Below are 19,186 nucleotides of genomic sequence, written 5' to 3'. Positions count from 1 at the left end.
ATAATTCGCTCTGTGGTTGGAAAGTGGCTGTTAAAACGCCGCCGCCGTGACCCGGAAGGGCTCGGTGGAGGCGGGGAAATTTTTGAACAATGTGTGTTGAAAACCGTAAAAAAAAAAAAAAATCCCAAAAATAGCAATAGCAATAAAAAGAAAAGAAATTAGGGCAGAGGAGTGTGTGTGGGGGAGGAAGATGAGCGACAAACTCCGACCGCGGGGAAAAAAGCGATGGTGAAGTGAATCGTTTGTGGCGCGGGCGGGCGGGGACGGTTTAAAATGGCGGACGTGGAGGGGAGAGCCGTGAGGGGAATGGGGCCGGGGCTTTGCCCGAGCGCTTCTTCCGGAGCAGCTGCTGTGGGAGCTCGGTGCCTTGCCTGCCCGCGCTCCGCTGCGTGCCTGTGGCGGCCGTGAGGGACCGGGCAGCCCGAGCGGGCTCTCCTTCATCCTTGCATGCAGCGGTGCCCGGGGAAGCATCCGCGGCCCCGCCAGCTCTGGATGTGTCGCGGTGGATCCGCGCCGCGGCCCAGGCGGTCCCCGCCAGCTCCTCGGTGCCTGTGAGAGCCGAGCAGGGAAATACTAAAATCATCCTCACACCGGCCCGCTCTGCAAGTTCGTGCTGTGGGAGGAGATTTGCACAGCCCTTGTGTAAGGGTGACAAGCAACTTCTCAGTCCAAGGATTCCGTGAAAGCTGCTTCCCCCCCCATCCCAAAAGTTGTTGCTCAGCACCCTCAGCCTTTCCCCAGGACAGAGATGCCCCAGTCCCCAGACCATCTTTGAGGCCCTCCACAGGACCCGCTCCAGGACCCGTGTCTCATCCCGAGGAGCCCAGAGCTGGACACTGCTCCAGGGGAGGCCTGGCCAGGGCTGAGCAGAGGGAATAATAATAATAATAATAATAATAATAATAATAATAATTTTTTTTCCCCAGGTTATTTAGTGTCGAGAAATTACAGTTCTCAAAAACTGGTCCAAAGGACTGGGAGATTTTCCCCGCTTTAAATAAGAAAAGGTTGCTTTGCTAAAACTGCATTTCCCATAGTGCACAAGGGCTTTCAGCGCTGGGTCAGCTGATCGAGACACTGAAATGTTCTTTATTTCCTGTGCAGGGCATGGAAATGTGCGAGCGTCTCATCCTTCCTTCGTCAGGTGATTGAGAGGCCGGGGACAGCAATTCTGATTTCAACAATGCCAAGAAGCTGAGCTGATTCACCTGCTCGATATTGGGAAAGCTGCTCCTCTGGGAGAGAGGGATGCCATGGAGTAACACACTGCAGTCAGCCCTGGTAACTTCATGGGAACAGGTAGAGGAAATCCTGGGCTTTACCTTTTGTACCACACCTTCTTATTTTTCGAGTTTTGTTGCACATTATTTAAAAGGGTTACCAGGACTTTTAATTAATTGATATTTTCTTGCAGCTAGTAAGTAGCTCTAAGTAATTATTAGTTTTGAAGCTTGCTTTCTTTTATGCTTTTTTTTTTTTTTTTAAACAGAGGTTAAAAGGAAACTTTTAAAAGAAAAAAGAGTTTTTCCAGACTGAAGCTGAGGACTTGGGAAAAAATACACAAAATGTCTCCAGAGGGAAAAAAGCTTTTCAACATCATTATTTTGGGAGTCTCATTTATGTTTATATTCACTGCTTTCCAGTCCTGTGGAAATATCGCGGTAGGTGTGACTTTCCAATTGTTTCTATCTCAGTTATTTATCTTAGCTTGTCTTTTGTGTGCTCTAATGTTGCTTTATTTGGGGTTTCCTAATGTGCAAGATACTTTGACATTTATCTTCTTTTGGTTTCGTTTGAAGTAGATTAATGTGTTTAACCAAATAATTCAGCAGGTTATCTCTTTAAGATAGCATAGCTACATATAAAATTGATCCTGATTACTTAGAAAGTAGAAAAATAATCTTATGAAATGTTTGAGCTTTAAAATAGTGCCTGCTTTAACACTTGTGATGTTAGACAATTGAATGTCACTGAGCCTTGCATATTCTATATTGTCCCCTTCAAAATATTTGCCTAAGTTATTATGAACCATGCTATTATTAACTAGATTTTCATAATCTAATGAACTAGGTATTGAGGGGAAGTATGAGGATAACACCTGACAAATAGATTTCCACAATTGCTAAACTGCCAAGTCACCTTCCAGCTGAAGGAGTTATTTGCTGCTATTTAGTATCTCTTTGCAGAGCAGAAATTGAGCACAGCATAATCCAAATTTACTGTTACTATTTAAATGTTTAGGCTGCTGTTACTGCCAGGTTTAGCCCTTTAACTTCCTGAGCTGCTTTCAGTATTGTTAGTTCTGCTCCTGCAGGGCAGATAGATTTCAACATCCCCTTTGAGCCCACAGGTTCTTTTCTTGCTTGCAAGAAGGATCCTTGCTGGGTTCAGACAGAAAAATGTCCTTCACTGCATTACAGAAAATTACAGAATTGTTTAGACAGAATATTACAGAATAATACAGAAATATTACAGAAATAACTACTTGGGGTAGTTTTTATAAGCCCTAGTGCAGTGTGATACTTTCTGTGAGCTCTCAAGTGCAGCCCAGTGATCTCAGAAATTCTGCAATGAATTCAGCACCTCACCGAATTGGACTTTGTGATCATGCAATCATGTAATTCATTGTCATAAAAGTCTTTTCAAGTGGCTTTCAATCAGATCTGCCTGCCAGTCCAACTAACTGTGTGGTCTCATGATCACTAAAGCTGATTCAAGGGGGAAAAAGAAGGAACAGGGAAATAATGGGAAGCTGAAAACAATGGAAACTCTTAACAGAGATTCATAGTTAGGTCAAGTTAAGATTATTCTGAAACTTCTCCTTTTCTCCCCACTTTTAAAATTAAGATAGTCATACCTATCTGCATAAGAAAGGTCTTAAATGAAACAGAAGTTTTGTGAAGTATTTTAGCTCTCTTATGAAATTATGATGTAATAATAAAGTACTGATTTCTTCTTCCAACATAGATGTTTCCTTGCCAAATATCTCCTGCATCTTTCTTGTGGAGGTGGTGTGAGTTGTAATTAACATTTTAAATTCTTTCAAGTGCTTTGTAGTGTCTGTTAATGAATAATTCTAATGTTTGATAACTGACTTCAAACAGATGCAGGTGTTCTCAAAATACAAGATAGATTCTAACATGTTACAATGTATGATCTTCTCCTCACAGCAAACTGTTATCACGAATTTAAACAACACAGACTTTCATGGCAGTGGCTACACGAGGTAATTACACAGATTTTCTTCTTACTTTGCTCCTTGCAGGGTGAGCTTAGTTACAGTTTCATCCAGCAGAGAGAAGTCTCAAGAGATTGTAGAGTTCTGCTGACTTCATAATTTATTGACACACTTAAAGCAATTTAAAACAGGCTTCTCACAGTTCTGCTCTGAATTATTTCCAGTTGAACTACATATCTGGTTTGCATGTTTTCTTTGCAGGGTGAAAAACCACTGTCATCACATTCTCAACATTTTACCTTAGGAGGCAAAGAAGGTGGAAGTTTAAAAATAAATAAAACTGCTAACTCAGACCTTGGTTGTTTGCTTTTGTACACTGTGTTTGTATAGGACAGGTGGTGTGGATCAGCTCTCAGGAAATACAACACAAATGTGAAAGGAGCAGTCAGAAAGACAAGCAAAGCCACAAAAAGCCATTCTTGGTTGCACTGGCAGAGTCAAACTTGCCAGGCATGATCAGGGACCTTTTGCATTCCAAATTGATCTGTCCTGTAGGAAAACCTCATTGCTCCTTTGAAGGGTTTACTGTATTAATTTAAACTAAAAATGCCAATGGCACAAAATATGTCTGTAAAATTTCTGTGGTGTATTTGGCAGAAGATGAAAACCTCACTGACAGATAAATGAGGTTCTGGAACATTCTCCTCTAGACATACAGGGTACAAAATACAACAACTGCTGTTCAGGCAGTTTGACAAATGCATGCTGTAAACTCCAGGATGTCATTGCCTGCAGCAGCTTGGGACTCTACTCAGCAATCCAGGGAGTTCTGTTCAGTCCTGTATTCCCGTGTGGAGTGCCATGGGTGAAGGGAACAGAAGAAAGTAGAAATGTTGAAAGGAGAATGAAGTTTTGCTGTTAAATTATGTATGTACTTCAGTGGATATTTTGAAATCCACTGATCACACTTAAATCAAATTTTAGCCTATATTTTATTTTAAGTATTTAATACTCTTTGTTTTTAATTTTTGTAGCATGTCCATTATTTATGGAGTATTGTCTGCATCAAATCTTATATCACCTTCACTGGTTGCAATAGTGGGACCTCAATTCTCCATGGTTGTCAGTGGTGTGTTTTATAGGTAAGTAATAATTTTGAGGTTTTGCCTGCTTTCTTGGAAATATTTCTTTAATTTTTTCACATCTAAGGCTCCTGTGCCATACATGAAATTGTACTGGCTAAAAAAAGCCTCTCACAGAGATATTCCAGGTGTTTAACTGCAGAGTACTTCAACCTACTGGAAACAGCACTTTTTTCCCACAGCATTTCCAGAATTGGTTGACTGTGGAATTGAGGTTATAGCATTTCCACAATTGGTTGACTGTGGAATTGAGGTTATAGTCTCAGATTAATAACAATATAAAAAAAATTCTCTGTGCTTAGAAGGATAAAAATATTTTTCACATACTACCTGTTTTTCAACATCCCTTAGGAGAGAGAAGCTGATTTAGGAGCACCTAAGTGAGGTATCTGATTGTTAAAGAGCATTGTCCACTTTAGGTCAGTGTTCAATGAACTGATTCTTCTGTTCCAGCCTGTACATTGCAGTCTTTATCCAGCCAGCTACGTGGGCTTTCTACACTGCCTCTGTGCTTATTGGCATTGCAGCTGCTGGTAAGCATTGTTCTTACTCTGGTGACTGTTTTTTATGAGATTTGAGTATACCTTTAAAATATTTTAATTTCCTGAGCAATATCTTCTGTCTGTTTCAGTCCTCTGGACAGCCCAGGGAAATTGCTTGACTGAAAATTCTGATGAAAACACCATTGGAAGGAACAGTGGAATATTTTGGGCACTCCTGCAGTTCAGGTAAGCTTTATTTGTTCATTTTTTTTTGGTTGTGTACACATTCTGCTTTTTACATCTTTTTATAAGTGGGAGACTGCATTGAAAATTACTCCCCTGGGACCTTGCAATCAGTGGGAAGGAGAGATGGGAGCAATGTTTTTATTGGTGCTGTGCATTATAGAACAGGGAATGAAAGAAAGCTGAGTATTGCAATCTCAGCTCTTGAGCTGCTAAAAAGATATATTTCTTTTAGGGGAGCATTTGAGGGATGGAACAGCAATCTTGTTGGTTGTGGAGGGCTGTTCCAGTTTGTGTCCTTTACTGAGGGAAAAGCTGGTTTTCACTGCCAAGATGAAGATACTGAAGTTGGACCTGGCAGTCAGAAGCCAGAAAAGAAATCTTGTTTTTGATGTCTTTCTGATGTTAAACTTTGAGTGCTGCTCAACTAAACAAATCACCAAAAAGCTCAGCATCAAGAAGGGCAGTGAAAGCAAGGCAGGGAGTGCTGTGTTGTGGCCATTAAGTGTTTTGTGCAGAGATCGTTAATGCCTCTCGTGGGAGTGTAATACAATTAAGATACAGAGAAAAAAAAAAAAGAAATTATACAAGAAGACAGAGCTAATGGCTTGAGGAGAGACTGAAAAGGCTGGGACTCTTTTCTGTGGAGGATTATACCAAAGTATGGGCAGCAGGGGGCTGAGTGTGGAACTGTTGCTCACCAAATGCTGCTGTGCTGAACTGGGGTCACTGGGTGAGAGTTGGAGGGACTGGTTTGAGATAATAAAGTACTTTTTGCAGTGGCTGATTAAACTTTTGGAGCTTGCAGTCCTGGGAGTGTGTAGAGTTGGATGGTTTGAGCAGGGTTGAAAAAGAATCAAACAAATTCATGGGGGAGAGGTGCACAGATGGTTCCTGAAGAGAGATCCTTTTGCCACCTCTAATGCAGCAGTTCTGAATATTCTCCCAGAATATATATCTGGGGGATAACCAGGGGAATGAATTGCAGAAATGCTTAGGGTGCTGAGCCTGCATTGCTAGTGCTGCTGTGGGGATGGGATCCATCGGGCTAAACCAGCATGCATTTGTCAAACTTTGTGTTCCTAAAGTTTTCAGTTCCAGAATTAACCCCTCAGTATGTTACCAGAGTAGCAAATTCCACAAACCAAGCAGATTCTGGGTTTTTCAGTGGGTTACTGTACAAAATACGTGGCTTAATAAGAGGAAAATTGGCTCTAAAACTGTTTTAAATAATTTATTCAGAATGACTGTATTTTGGGAAATGGTAGTTAGGGACAGAGAATTTCCTTGAGCTGAGCAATCCTTCAGACAAGACACATGACCCTGCAAAGGAAGTGTTACAAAATCACCTTGAGAAATATGTCAGCTGTCTAACCTATACCCTTCCAAAATTAGAAGCAGCTTAGATGCAGATTTCATCATTTTTGCCACCACTTTGTCTTGATTGATAAAAATGAATAGCCAGCATTTTGGGGCAGAATCTTCAAATTTGTTTGAATTTTACATAGAAGCAGTTGACATGGGGAGTGACTAATTTCTTTATTTCTTTGACAATTGTACTGCCTTGGGATTTTTTTTTTGTTGTTGTTGTATAAAATAGTACTAATGTGGTGCTATAACCCTATTTTTTTCATAGAATGTATTGTTGACCTTTGCTCTTTTTGTTTTCAGCATGATTTTTGGAAATCTGTATATATACTTGGCTTGGCAAGGAAAAACTCACATATCAGGTAGGTACTGCTTGTTTATATGTCCAACCTTTAAACACAGTAGCATGAATTATCAGATGAAATAATGAACTCCAAAGTGGCAGGAAGCTTATACAAAAGCAGACTTTTTTTTTTTTTTTTCCCCTTCCAGTTTATTGTAGATTCTTGGAGATTTTCCACAATAGCTACTCTGGGATTTTCCCTGTACAGACACATTTGTGCCAAAATACACCTGGGGAAAGTGTTCAGTGTATGTGTAACACTGTACACACTATCCCATTCCAAAGCAAGCTCCTGGTGTGGAGTGTTCTTTAAATCATCTTGGAGATTGATAAAGCTGTGAAATAAAGGAAAATAAAGAAAAACCATCTCAGTTTTTACTTTGTGTCTGCATTAATTAAGCTTGCACAAAGCATTGTTGGAGTCAGAGGCTGAGATGAGGCAGCACTGCTGGGACAGTGGAGAACGAGCTCTCTTCCTTTCTTGGCACAGTTTATGAGATGAACTTCCTGATGGGATTGTAATTAATGCTGTATTTTTTTTCCATTTGATGTTGTGCTTGACTGGCAAAGAGCAGGAACTGGATAACAGTAGACTTTATTCATGTTCTTGAGTCAGACAGTGTTGAGATTCTGTTTTTAAGCCCAAGATTTTTGTCAACTGTTTAGGCCAGGCAAAGTAGGGGGTGGGAATTCACTAAGAAAAGTGGTGAAAATAGATTTTAATTACCAAAAATGAGTGCTGCTGGGAAGGCAGTGCTCTGTAAACAGATAAGTTTGATTTTTCTGTTTCATAATTACTGATAATTTTCCTTATTTAGTCCTAATGTTGAATATCTACTAGAATGGTCAATTCTTTTAACTTTTAACAGATTATTTAATTCTGCTCTGGTCAATCAGGAATAAGATGTTGACTTTTAAACAATAATTATCAGGTTTCAGAAATAACTGAACAGAGAGAACAGTCACTTCTTGTTTCTGTTAGCTCCATCTCTTCAGGTTATCCACAGAAACAGGTTTGGTAATGACACACTGGCTAAATTTAAAGGTCATTTTCTGCATTCTCTCACCTGTAATACAAAGATTTAAGTGTTATTAGAAATACTGGAGACACTTTGAACCTGGAGGGGGGCTCAAATTCTGTGCATTCCAAACTTCACTGCTCTGCTAACCACAGAATAGAGCAATTAACTGTGAGGCAGTTCTGCTGTTACACATCCTTCCATCTCAAATGTCTTGAGATTCCTCTTTATTAGAAAATTTTATATCAAACCCTAACAGCATTTAAAAATCAAATAGCATTTAAAAATCAAATCTTATTTTACTACCTGTATAAAAATAGCAGGGTCATTTCAAGTTGTGAAGCACACTTTCTCTTTTTGGATCTGTGATCCTACCCAAGTTATTTTTAGGACAAGTTTACATTTGCTGTTGAGCTAAGGGGGAAGTAAATACAACCATAGGTAATATCTTCAGGGTCTTAGAAATCTGAAGGGGTTTGGGGCATCTTAAATTATATAAGTCTTCAAAGATGTGTTTTCTTCTGCTAATAATTTATGCACTTCCTTTAATTGGCTGCTCCTTGGTCATAGCCTTTGCATGGCAGAGAATGCGAGGGACCTCTTTAATTTGCTGATATTTTATTAGCGCCATAAAACTGAGACAGGAGTTTGCCAGCAGCTCCATGTGGAAGGTAAGCTAGAAAATTAGTGTGTGTTAAACACTGTAGCATGTGTGTGTTAGTTGTTGGAAGGTAGCTGGATTGGTTTGAATCCCTTCTGCACATCTGGTTATGGCTCTTGTTTGTTTTTCCACAGAGAGCGATCGCAGAACTGTCTTCATTGCTCTGACTGTTATCAGTCTTGTGGGCACAGTTCTGTTCTTTCTGATTAGGAAACAAGAGGACACAAAAGCTCCAGGGGATGATGATTCCACTAATGAAATCCTGGGGGAGAGCTCGTAAGTGTTGATGGCAATAACATGTTGTCACATCTCCTTGTTTGTGCTCCTGCTCCGCAGAGGAACATTGTGCATTCACTTCCCCTCTGTGCTGGAAACATGAATGTTATCAGCAATCTGGTGGATTCACAGATTTAACAGAAAAGTGTCTGTATTTTAACAAGGAGAATATATGAGAAATAATGTTCTTGATATGGCATGTTCTCAGGGGTGAAGTTCAGTACTGCACATGAAGTTTTTCCTTTGATAAGCACGTGCCTTGCAAAAGATACCCTTCACCTCTTCTGCACTGGTTATTATTTATCTTGCCCTCATCAGCCCATTTGAAAGGCTGGAATAAACAGAAAATGTTCCTTTTTACAGGTTGTTTTAAAAATTAGAACATGTTTTTTTCCTATCTTCTCTAAATATATATTCCACCCTGATAAATACATTAGAAATGCACAGTTACACAGATTGAGTGCAATTTTGCCTGAGGCATCAGCTTAAATATTTTTGCTTTATTTAAAGAACAATGAAAATGTTAGAAAAACATCAGTCAGCAGGCCTGTGGAAAAAATGTTGAAAGCTAAAAATGTTCAAAAGAAAGATTCTATTAAGCAAGCATTCACTAGTGCAGGCAGCAAAGAGATTTTGTGGTTACTTTAGATCTCAGAAACTTTAAAAAATATATTGGCATATTCCAGTATATATTGCAGGGCTAGAAAATGTACAGAAGGTGTGAAAAATGAAGGTGCCTTGCAGCACAGCAATAAAGTCTGGTTATTCTCTTCCATTTTGACCAAGTAATTTGTTTACCCAGGTCTGCACGAAACAAAATGATGAGAGCAGTGGCTGCCTTCAGTAAGTACAATTTCACATAAGAGTTGCTTCAGCAGAGCCTGGCATCTCCTTGCCAGCTCTCTGTGTTTGTGCTGATGATGTGATCATGTACAAACCACTTCAATCACATACCTGAGTGGTCCAGGAGAGACTTGGAGTGTTCCTCCTTTGATGTGATTTCAGATCCAAACTGCTTTACAACAGTGTCCTTGTACAGATGAGCACAAAAGGAGCAGCTTATTCATTGGGAAAGGCAATGAGACTGAAACATAAAAATTAACAAACATACGAAGATAAAAAGAAGTCAAATAGGTTGTTTGATTTTGTCACCAGTTGATATCAGTGAACAATTTAGAACTGAAGCATCTGCAGTTCCCTTTGAAGCTTGATGTGTTCTGCCTGAGACTGTTAAGTTTGTTGTGAGGATGTGGGGATCTTCACTGAAAATCTGTTTATCCTTTCAGGAGACAGTTGCCATGAACTGAGAGTACAAAAATACAGACAGCAGAAAATTGTCTGATAATTGAAAACTGTGTATCTCCTCTTTAATATTTCCCCTACTGCATTTCTTACAAAATACAATTTTTGGATGGCACATTTCTTCTAGATGGCAGATTGGGGTTGGTTTATTTGGCACTTTGCTGTAATAAACAGTAAATAAAACTTTAATCCTCAGTTTGTATAATAACCAATTTTTGCTTTAAGCAAATAGCAAAAGTAACTGTAGATTATCTTAGTGGTATCCTCAGAAGTTTTATTAATTTTCTTTATTATTTTCTTACAGAGAGATCTATTACACTGAGCTTCACCAAAGAGATGCTGCTTCTCAGTGTTACCACAGCCTACACAGGTATGAAGCCAGCAGAGTTTCACCATGGAGCACTGGCAGGGCATTGTTTGCAATTTTAACCCCAGACTGGAATTTTAATCCATATCTCTGCAAACATTATTTGGATGTTTTAATTAATTTTGGGTTACTCCTGACGTTTCTGTGTCCTGGTGAATGTTTCTGTACAGGAGGAGGGGTGCATCCAAACCTGCAGGTGCTGGTTCAGTAAAGTTCTGGGTCCCAAAGTGAGAGGCAAAATTTACAGAGCTGGCTTTTATGGGATTTGATTTTGCACTATCAATAGATTGGAGATTTTTAATGCAGCTGTATTGCATACATTTAATGCAGTTGTATTGCATTTGAATTAAAGGATTGTTTGTACAGCATAGCTTCATTAAGACATGGGAGATTGCCAATGCTCTTCATTTTAGTCTTTGTTCTATTGGGAAACAGCTTTGTAATTTCCAGCTGTTTTTCTCAATAAGATTTGCTGTGGCAAGAGTTCTCATTCTTTTTAGCAACTTTTAGTTAAACTTGGTCTGGCATCCTTGGACCAATGTAGACTTGTAAAATAAAAAAAGTATTTTTGCCATATAAATGATTCTTCCACCAAAAAAAAACCCTATAAAATCCTTGAGTTGTTTTTTGGGGGGTTTCTTGCTCCTTATTTGGCTTCAGATGTAGTTTTGTTCATGATCAAATTAGGTTTTTTTATAAAATATATGCACTTCCAGAGCCTATGCTCTGAGTCACTGTTAGGAACAATTATTGTTATGTGAAAAGAAGAATGTAGATGTGAACAAAATATCAACATTGCAGTTTACAGCAGCTCCTGGCAGAGAAACAGCAGGAGTAGCTCTGGAGCTGGGTTGCTCCAGCCACTAATCTGAGTTACAAATTACTTCACATCATCTCCAGTGTTGTGTTAACCCAGATTAATTCACATGAATTCCTCTGGGGATGGGAATGTGGAGCAAGATAACAAGAGAAGGGAGTCAGTCAGGTTTTGCCTGAATATCCTGAAATTTGGGTTTACACGTGGCATAAAAATAAATCAGTCCAGACTGGGGAAAAAATATCTGCTGCCATCTTCTGGATCTGGGTTGGTGTTGCTGCTTTCTGTAGGAAAACAGAAAATTCCCTAAGGCAAACAAGGGCTTTTATTCCAATATTACTGGAATTGAGATGCTCCAAGTGCACCCCTGTTATTGGAGCCATGCAGTTCATCCAGGCAGGGCAGGGTGAGCTGTACCTGTACAGCATTTACCTGTAGCCAAAAAGCAAAGGGTATAAATGAGAAAGTTTTATGTTAAGCTGTTTTTTCTCTGTTTAGGAATAACATTTTGTGTTGTTTTAAATGCACTTTTTAATTGAGTTGGTATTTTTATACCAATGGTTGCTCATGGTCATGTTAGCTGGGTCAGTGGTGTCACCTTTCCTCACACTAATGGCAATAGAAAGAAAGAGGATTTAAAACAAATAGCAGTTGTTCTTTCTCAGCTTAAATTCATTACATATGTCTAAAAAAGTTCATTTTAGGATTCTTAGCTCCTTATTGGTATTTGGGGCTGCAGGGACTTTTAGGAATGCCAAAACTTGAAGGGGGAGAAATCCTTAAATGAAATTGTGCCTTATTTCTTCAGTTACTTTGTGTTGTTTCACATGGCATTTTTATTTGATAAAATTCCAGAGTTTTTGTAGAAGTAGAAATATAAACTGTAGGTTTATATTTGTTTAATATAACCAAATATAAACAAATATATATATAGGTTTATTATAAACAAATATAAACGTATGTTTTATATTTTGTTGAATATAAACACTTTAGGTGTTGGGTTAGCAGCACTGAACCTGGGTGCCTGTGACACCAATTAGTGTCACTTTCCTAATGTGGTTTTTAGGAACTGGTATAGAAGAATGTAGTAATTACATAGTTTAAAATTCCCTCTTTGTTTTTATTACCCACATCTAATTTAAATATATGATTTGAAAGATACCTGAGGGCAAAACAGCTTTTAGACATAACGATTTTTTCATGACTTTTATGAGAGTGCATCTATCAGTTCTGTTTGGTTTCCTTCCAAGGGTTGGTGTTAACATTCTTTTCTGGAGTCTATGGAACGTGCATTGGTGCTGTGAATAGGTTTGGCAGTGAAGAGAAAAGCCTGATTGGTCTCTCTGGTATTTTTATTGGTGTTGGAGAAATCTTGGGTGAGTCTAAACTTGCTGCCTTTTGACAACAAAAAGGATTAGGCTGATGCAGTTACTAATTTTTTTTTTTGTGTGTGTTTAACTCAGTAGTGTGCTTGAAGCTTCCAGCAATAATTATGTGAACACAAAATGAAATAGTAGCAATATAATTGGCACTGTGTTTCCTTACTGCACTGTGAATTATACCTCCCACTCTGTAAAGTGGATGTAGACCAATTCTAATATTCTGCATTCCTTTGTGGAGGAATACACAGACTTCAAATGTGAGAAACACTGGGCTGCAGTGCTATTAGGGAACTGAAACCATTTTGCTGTTTTAAGTGCTATTTTGAAATAGTATTATGTTTGCATTTTTATTACTTCTTGAGTGATACAATTTTAATTTTTTTTAATAAATGCTTACACTAAGGATTTCTTTCTTTAAAAAGTTTGCTTGTGTTAAATGAGATGTGATATTTGAATAAATTTGGCTACAGGTAATATTCATTAAGTAAATATTTCTTTTTTTTCTGTAGACTCAAGTACTGAGGTGTTTAGCAAAAACCCACAGTTCATTAGCACTCAAATCCATTGAGCTGCATGTTTTTCAATTAAGAGCTGAGCACAAGGCTGTCCATTTTCACTTAGTGATGTTGCAATACTGAAGGAAACTGGCTGCTGGTTAAATACTTGCCAAAAGGTGAAATATGTTCATCAGCACCCATCTGATCAATCTCCTGCCCCATTTCCCTGGCAAACTCCTTGGGGCTGTTTGCATGTCAGTCAATCTTTGTTATTCATTGTGGGAATGTTTATAATTTAAATTGTCAGTATTTAAATCTCCACTCTGATTCAATTCTCTTCTCTTTTCTGCTCCTGCAGGGGGAGGAATCTTTGGTTTGCTGAGCAAGAGGAGTCGCTCTGGCAGGAACCCAGTGGTGATGCTGGGCATCCTTGTCCACTTCATAGCTTTTTATTTAATTTTTTTCAACATGCCAAATGATGCCCCCATTGCTCCTATGGAAGGAACAGATCAAGTTGCTTATATGATTCCAAGGTATGTGGGATTTTTTTGCCTTTGGCTGCTGTAAGTCAGGATGTGCATAAAACAGCTTGTTTCTCTACAGAAAATGTCTTGAAGTTTTTTTCTGTGTAGTGACTAAGTCCCTTGGAAAAGCTTTCAGGAATTCTGTTTTTATTAAAGGTAGGTATTCCACCAGTGTGCACCCAATTTGGGAACTTGAGTGGCATAAGAATAAAAAGCCTGAGGATGAATAATAGCAGTTGTGTCACTTGAAAACTGATGTTTCTGACATGTAGCACAATAGCAAGACCAGCATCTATTGTAGTGGGTGTTAAGAATTCAGTTTATTTTAAAACAGTCTTGGGCTCAGTTTTACATCAGGGAGCACCAGCTTTGCCCTGTTGCTCTGGTTTTTAAAGTCTTCCAGTGCTTATTGTCAAATTCCACTTGGTATGACTGCAGCCTGTCCCTTACAGCACTCAGTGTTTGGGGAAATAATACAGAAAGCTTTCTTATCTCACCACTACAACTTTCTTTTGGGCTGTATTTTTACCAATTTGTGTGAAAATCCTTTACTGTCAGTTTTGCAGACCCAGCTGCTAACTTGCAATTCTAAGCATTTGTGCCTGTGCAGGTGACTGGTTTTAGCTGGAGTATTTTTCTGCCAAATGAATTGGTTTTTCTCTAACATTCCTGCAGATTTTTGAACTCACCCTGTGCCTCAGCTTTTAATCACTGCTGTGTGGGTTTTGTGGCTCCAAGCACTAAAACCTTATTTTAGTGATTCTAATTCAGTGCAGAATTGACTGTAGGTAACAGTAACAGAAGTCTTGGCATTCAAGAAATTAAAGCTGATGAAATGACTCCTTTTGCCAAGTCAGGCATTTCCAGTTCTTTTCTGGGGAAATTAAAAGTGTGATAACTTTCTTCCATTTGCAGCTTCCAAATAAGTCTGCCAGACAAAGTTTATAGATGTGTGAGCTGTTTAAATGAATGGCTTTTAAATGGGAATTGCTTTCTCCTTCAGCAAAGAGGTGGCCATGCTCTGCAGCTTCCTGCTGGGGCTGGGGGACAGCTGCTTCAACACCCAGCTCCTCAGCATTTTGGGATTCCTGTACTCAGAGGACAGTGCTCCTGCCTTTGCCATCTTTAAGTTTGTTCAGGTATTGCCTTTTGGAAGTAGGATTGTTGGGATGTTACTGAAATACTGGGTTGGGCTTTTTAATGAGCTGAGAAAAATGTTGCTGCAAATTATTTCATGCTGAATTTTGGTAAAATAGTTTTGTGAAGCTGGAAACACTATCCTGGGCTATGATCTTAAAGATTTGTCTGTGTTGCTTCTAGACAAAGTAGTTAGAAATACCAGAGATATTGGTAGTGGTTTTACCATTTGAAATACCAGCTTGCAATGCTACAAACACTTTGGAGTTTGGTGTTAATTTTCTACAGTTGAATGCTGTTTAAATAACAAGTAAAAACTAAATCTGTTGTGGGACATGCTGAGACATATGTTGAGGTATAATGAAGCCTTAAGATTCTCTGTCTACTACAAAAGCATTCTGAGAGCTTCATATTAAGCTGTCTCTATGTCACTTTGATAATCCTTCTGTAGCAGCACCAGCCTGGAAATCTCCACTGATAATCTTTTCACTTTGTTTTTCCTCTCAGTCCATCTGTGCTGCAGTTGCCTATTTCTACAGCAACTATTTCCTGCTGCAGTGGCAGCTCCTGATCATGGTGCTGGTGGGCTTCTTTGGAACAATCACCTTCTTCACCGTGGAGTGGGGAGCAGCAGCAGCCCTTGCTGCCCGTGGCTCAGACTACAGCAGCATCTGATCCCTGTGCCAGCAGGAACAGCACAGGCATGGCTTTTGGGAAGTGTCAGAAGGTGAAAGTTGCTGCAGAGGTTGAGGTGGAGGAAGCCGATGCTTCTGTCCAACTGAATGTGAAACAGGAGGGGAAAAAATGCCACATTTGAAAGGCTTTTATTCCTTGCTTTGGTCATGTGAGCGTGGTGTTGTATTGTTAAAAATCTGGTATTGGGAATGGAAGGAAACGTAGGGACCCATGTATTGAACTATTCTCTTCTGAGATGTCCCTCACAGAATGTAATTGCCTAATTTCACTCTACCATGCACTACAGAATTAGTTTGGGGTTTTGTCCCTTAAATTATTTTTCCTATATTCTAGTTCTGCAGACATTTGAATTCCTGTATTGAATGAGTGATATTTTTATAAGGTAGATTATATTGCAGATCGTGTCTGCACAGCTGAGAAATCAATTTGGCATTGAATTTTTCAACAATTAGATGTGAGGAAGTATTTCTATGGGAAATACTGCCTTATTCTGTATCCCTCAGCTCCTTGTTTCCCAACCATTTGTTTATTAATCTGTTTCATGTGCTTAAGTTGTCAGATCCATGGGGGTTTTTTGTTTGGTTGGGTTTTTTTCTGTTGTGGGCTTTTTTGGGTTTGATGTTTTTAATTTTTTATTTTTTTCTTTGTAAGGAAGTCAATCAGGTTATAGTGTGACATGATAGATTTTACAAAAATTTGAGGAAATCATCCTTGGCCATCTTAAGGATGGGATCCCAAGGCCTGTGAAATATTGATGGTGGAAAACAGCTTCTGGAGCTCAGCATCTCAGAATTGAGCTGTGTTGGGAAAGATGCTGAACCTTCCTCAGGGTAGTGCTTTATGAAGGACCATAATCCATGTGGGATCATAATCCACAGCTTCCCTCCCAGAATGCCAAATAATTCTTTTGAGTTCCATAGCATTTTCATCAATTATGGAAATCTGTGATGGGAGCACTAAGACAACTTAAATATAAATAGTCTCAGAATGTGAACTGTCAGAAGAATATTGCAGTGTTTATTCTACTGCATGACCTGAAACACTTGTCCTAAGTTGTTTTTTCAGTCTGTTTTGGGAATATGGAAGTGTAATCTTACTCCACCAAATGGGAAAGCAAGGTTACAGGCATAGTAACTGAATTTTAATCCAGAACTGTTGTAGGTGATGTGACAGGCAGTGACTGCAGCTCACCCTGACTCCATCTGCTTACATAAAACTCTGCAGTACTTGCAGTTTGTCTGGTGGGCAGAGAGCAGGCATGGAACACTCAGAAGGTGTTTTTAGACACTCCATGGAGCTAATTTTAGAAAAGTACAGTTCACCAACCTTCTTTTATGCCCAGTCAGAATGTTAATGCCTTGTCTTTAAAGACAAATTAAAAAGACTGTTTTACATGTCAGTAGCTCCCACGTGCTGTAACCGTGTAGGAGCTCCCAAGGTTAACCCTGGGGAGGGAGGGTGGCATCTCCTGTGACATTTGCTGTCACTTCTGCTCTCCAGGAGCAGTGTCACAACCGGAGCACAGCCAAACAGCCGAGGGGCATCTTTTCACAGGGATAGAGAAAGGGATTTTTAAATTCCCAGGGATAGAGAAAGGGATTTTTAAATTCACTGCAGGTTTTTGCTATGAGATCAGCAAGGTGTTAATGGGGGGATTAAAGGGCACCTGAACATCCAGCAAGCTGAGAAATCTGTGAGGACAAGCAGGAGAGAGAGGTGTGTGTGAATTCCCAGGAGATTTAATGAATGATGTAAAAGAGAATGAGGCAGAACATGGATTTGAGTGAGGGGTTACCAGAGCCATTCCAATCTGTCAGGCAGCCTGAAAAAGCATTCAGTGTTCAATCAATATGTGATTAATGGGACCAGCAGCACTGCAAAGCCTCTCTCTCTCCCACTCCTGTTATCCTGCAATTTGAAGCATATGATTTTTATATACTGAGCACTACAAATGTGTGGATTAAAGGGTGCTGCCGCTGATTAAAATTCTCTTGTTGCTACACATTTGCATTTTCTCCAGAGTACCAAAAGGGATAAAGAGCTTTCTTTTTTTTTTTTTTTCCAGATAGGGAATTACTGAAATTTTTTTCCTCCAAACTCTTTTGGGGCTCTGTTCTTCCCATCACCTTAATGAGAGCAGAAAGACTTGAAAGTTCACAAGGAGAAGTTTTTTCTTACGGTGTATTTGGGGAAAAAAATTATTCTTGGGTCTTGTGGTGATGAGTAACTTGTAAGTGCTTTTTAAACAATGTAATTTAATTGTAAGTAGGTTATGGCTCTCATGAGGTTGCTTTTTAAATTGACCCCTTTTAATGATGAACTTCTGTGACGTTCATTTGCCATATAAGAATTATATGAACTATTTTATTGGAAATTTAAAATGCTAAATTTATGTAGTTTCAAAAAGCGTTTTGAAACCAACTCAGAGGGGTACTAATGAACAAGGACTTGTGGGTTTTCAGTACTCCTGTGAATCTGATGCTTTACTTTTTTTCTTTTGCTCTTTTCTGGTCTGACTCAGTATCAGATAATCTTAGAAGGCTGCTCAGAACTATTTATAGGGTCATTAAAGGGAAGTATTATTGCTCTGTGACAAGATTTTCAAGAAATCATGGCACTCTCCAAGCTGCATCATGGATAGCTATTCTTTTTTACAATTAACTATATAAGTATTGCTTTTGACATTTGATCTGAAGAGAGAGGCCTCAGTTATTCAGGCAGCTGATGACATATGATTGCTTTTCACTTACTCATATTTCTTTAATATGCCAAGAGGTGAAAAATCCTCTCCAATGTACACAGCTGTTCATTTGGTTGAAATTTTTGGTGTAGCAATATAAAGAACAGTAACACTGACATCCATTTATGATTCCATCTCTTAATCTGTTAATCAGCATTTACCAGGAGGCTGCAGCCCCTTCATTTCACCTCAGTGGCCTTTGAACAATTTCATGTTAATCTGAATTGGGAGCTCACTGTTAAATAAAGAGGGATTTGAAAAGAAGGATTTTGCTTTATCTGTGGGTTTGTTTTATATTACAGATTTCATCTTTATAAGCAAAATTATACATGAAGTTGCTTTGGTTTATTAAAAAGTCCTCGTTCATTTTTTTCCCCTTGTTCTTTTAGGGTGTTACTAAGGTTTAATGTCTTGATTTAATATCACATCCTCATGTTTTTCAAACAAATGCTAAACAGGAAATGAAAACTGCTTTTCTTGACAACTGAGTGCCAAATAAACTGCTACAAATTAGTCTTCAATGAATCTCATATAAACATACCTATATTTTCTCTTGCCAGTTGGTTTTCATTTTGATACATGGATGCAAGGACTGAGAATTTCCAGAACTGGACTTCCTTCCTAATTAATTATGTGATTCTACTTTTGTGTAATTTAATTACTTTTGTGTTAATTTAATTAGGTACAATCTATGTTAGCAAGTTGAGATAAGGAAGAGAACCATTTATAAAATAATTTCTTAAAATAATTCAAATTTATAATTTTCTGCAGGTACTGCCAAACTCTTAAAGGGGTATAAAAAACCCATCCCAAATAACCAGAATCCCCAAAAATCCTTAACCAAGGTCCCTATCTTAGCAGAAACCCTCCTGTGGTACAGTTATGAAAAACAAGAAATCTTGTGCTGGTGAGTTCTTTGAATGTTTGTGACATTTTAAAATGGAGAGAGAACTTCCTGGTGGGATTTGCTGTGATTTATGGAAAAACAATTTAACTGTACAAGGCCCTAAGT

At 38.8% G+C, this 19,186-nt stretch overlaps 1 protein-coding gene across 2 annotated transcripts; it reads left to right on the top strand.

Moving 5' to 3' along the window:
* The first annotated feature begins 108 nt into the window (after nucleotides 1-108).
* On the top strand, nucleotides 109-18,914 carry MFSD11 (major facilitator superfamily domain containing 11). Of its 2 annotated transcripts, none has more exons than XM_041409606.1 (15): nucleotides 109-228; nucleotides 1,105-1,281; nucleotides 1,490-1,661; nucleotides 3,171-3,226; nucleotides 4,213-4,320; nucleotides 4,774-4,853; nucleotides 4,952-5,048; nucleotides 6,717-6,775; nucleotides 8,571-8,712; nucleotides 9,515-9,555; nucleotides 10,319-10,384; nucleotides 12,449-12,574; nucleotides 13,436-13,610; nucleotides 14,605-14,740; nucleotides 15,246-18,914. In XM_041409606.1, the coding sequence occupies exons 3-15, from the start codon at nucleotides 1,566-1,568 to the stop codon at nucleotides 15,411-15,413; spliced, it is 1,350 nt and encodes a 449-aa protein (XP_041265540.1). In that variant the 5' UTR covers nucleotides 109-228; nucleotides 1,105-1,281; nucleotides 1,490-1,565; the 3' UTR covers nucleotides 15,414-18,914. The 2 variants fall into 2 exon arrangements, with proteins under 2 accessions (XP_041265540.1, XP_041265539.1); XM_041409605.1 differs by having other exon boundaries at nucleotides 1,105-1,299.
* Nucleotides 18,915-19,186: the final 272 nt, after the last annotated feature.

The sequence above is a fragment of the Onychostruthus taczanowskii genome, unplaced genomic scaffold (genome assembly GCF_017590055.1).
Source record: "Onychostruthus taczanowskii isolate IOZ18803 unplaced genomic scaffold, ASM1759005v1 scaffold30, whole genome shotgun sequence".
In the NCBI taxonomy this organism is placed as follows: domain Eukaryota; kingdom Metazoa; phylum Chordata; class Aves; order Passeriformes; family Passeridae; genus Onychostruthus; species Onychostruthus taczanowskii.
Note: the sequence above shows the minus strand (reverse complement) of the source record. Positions and strands in the feature narration are given on the sequence as shown.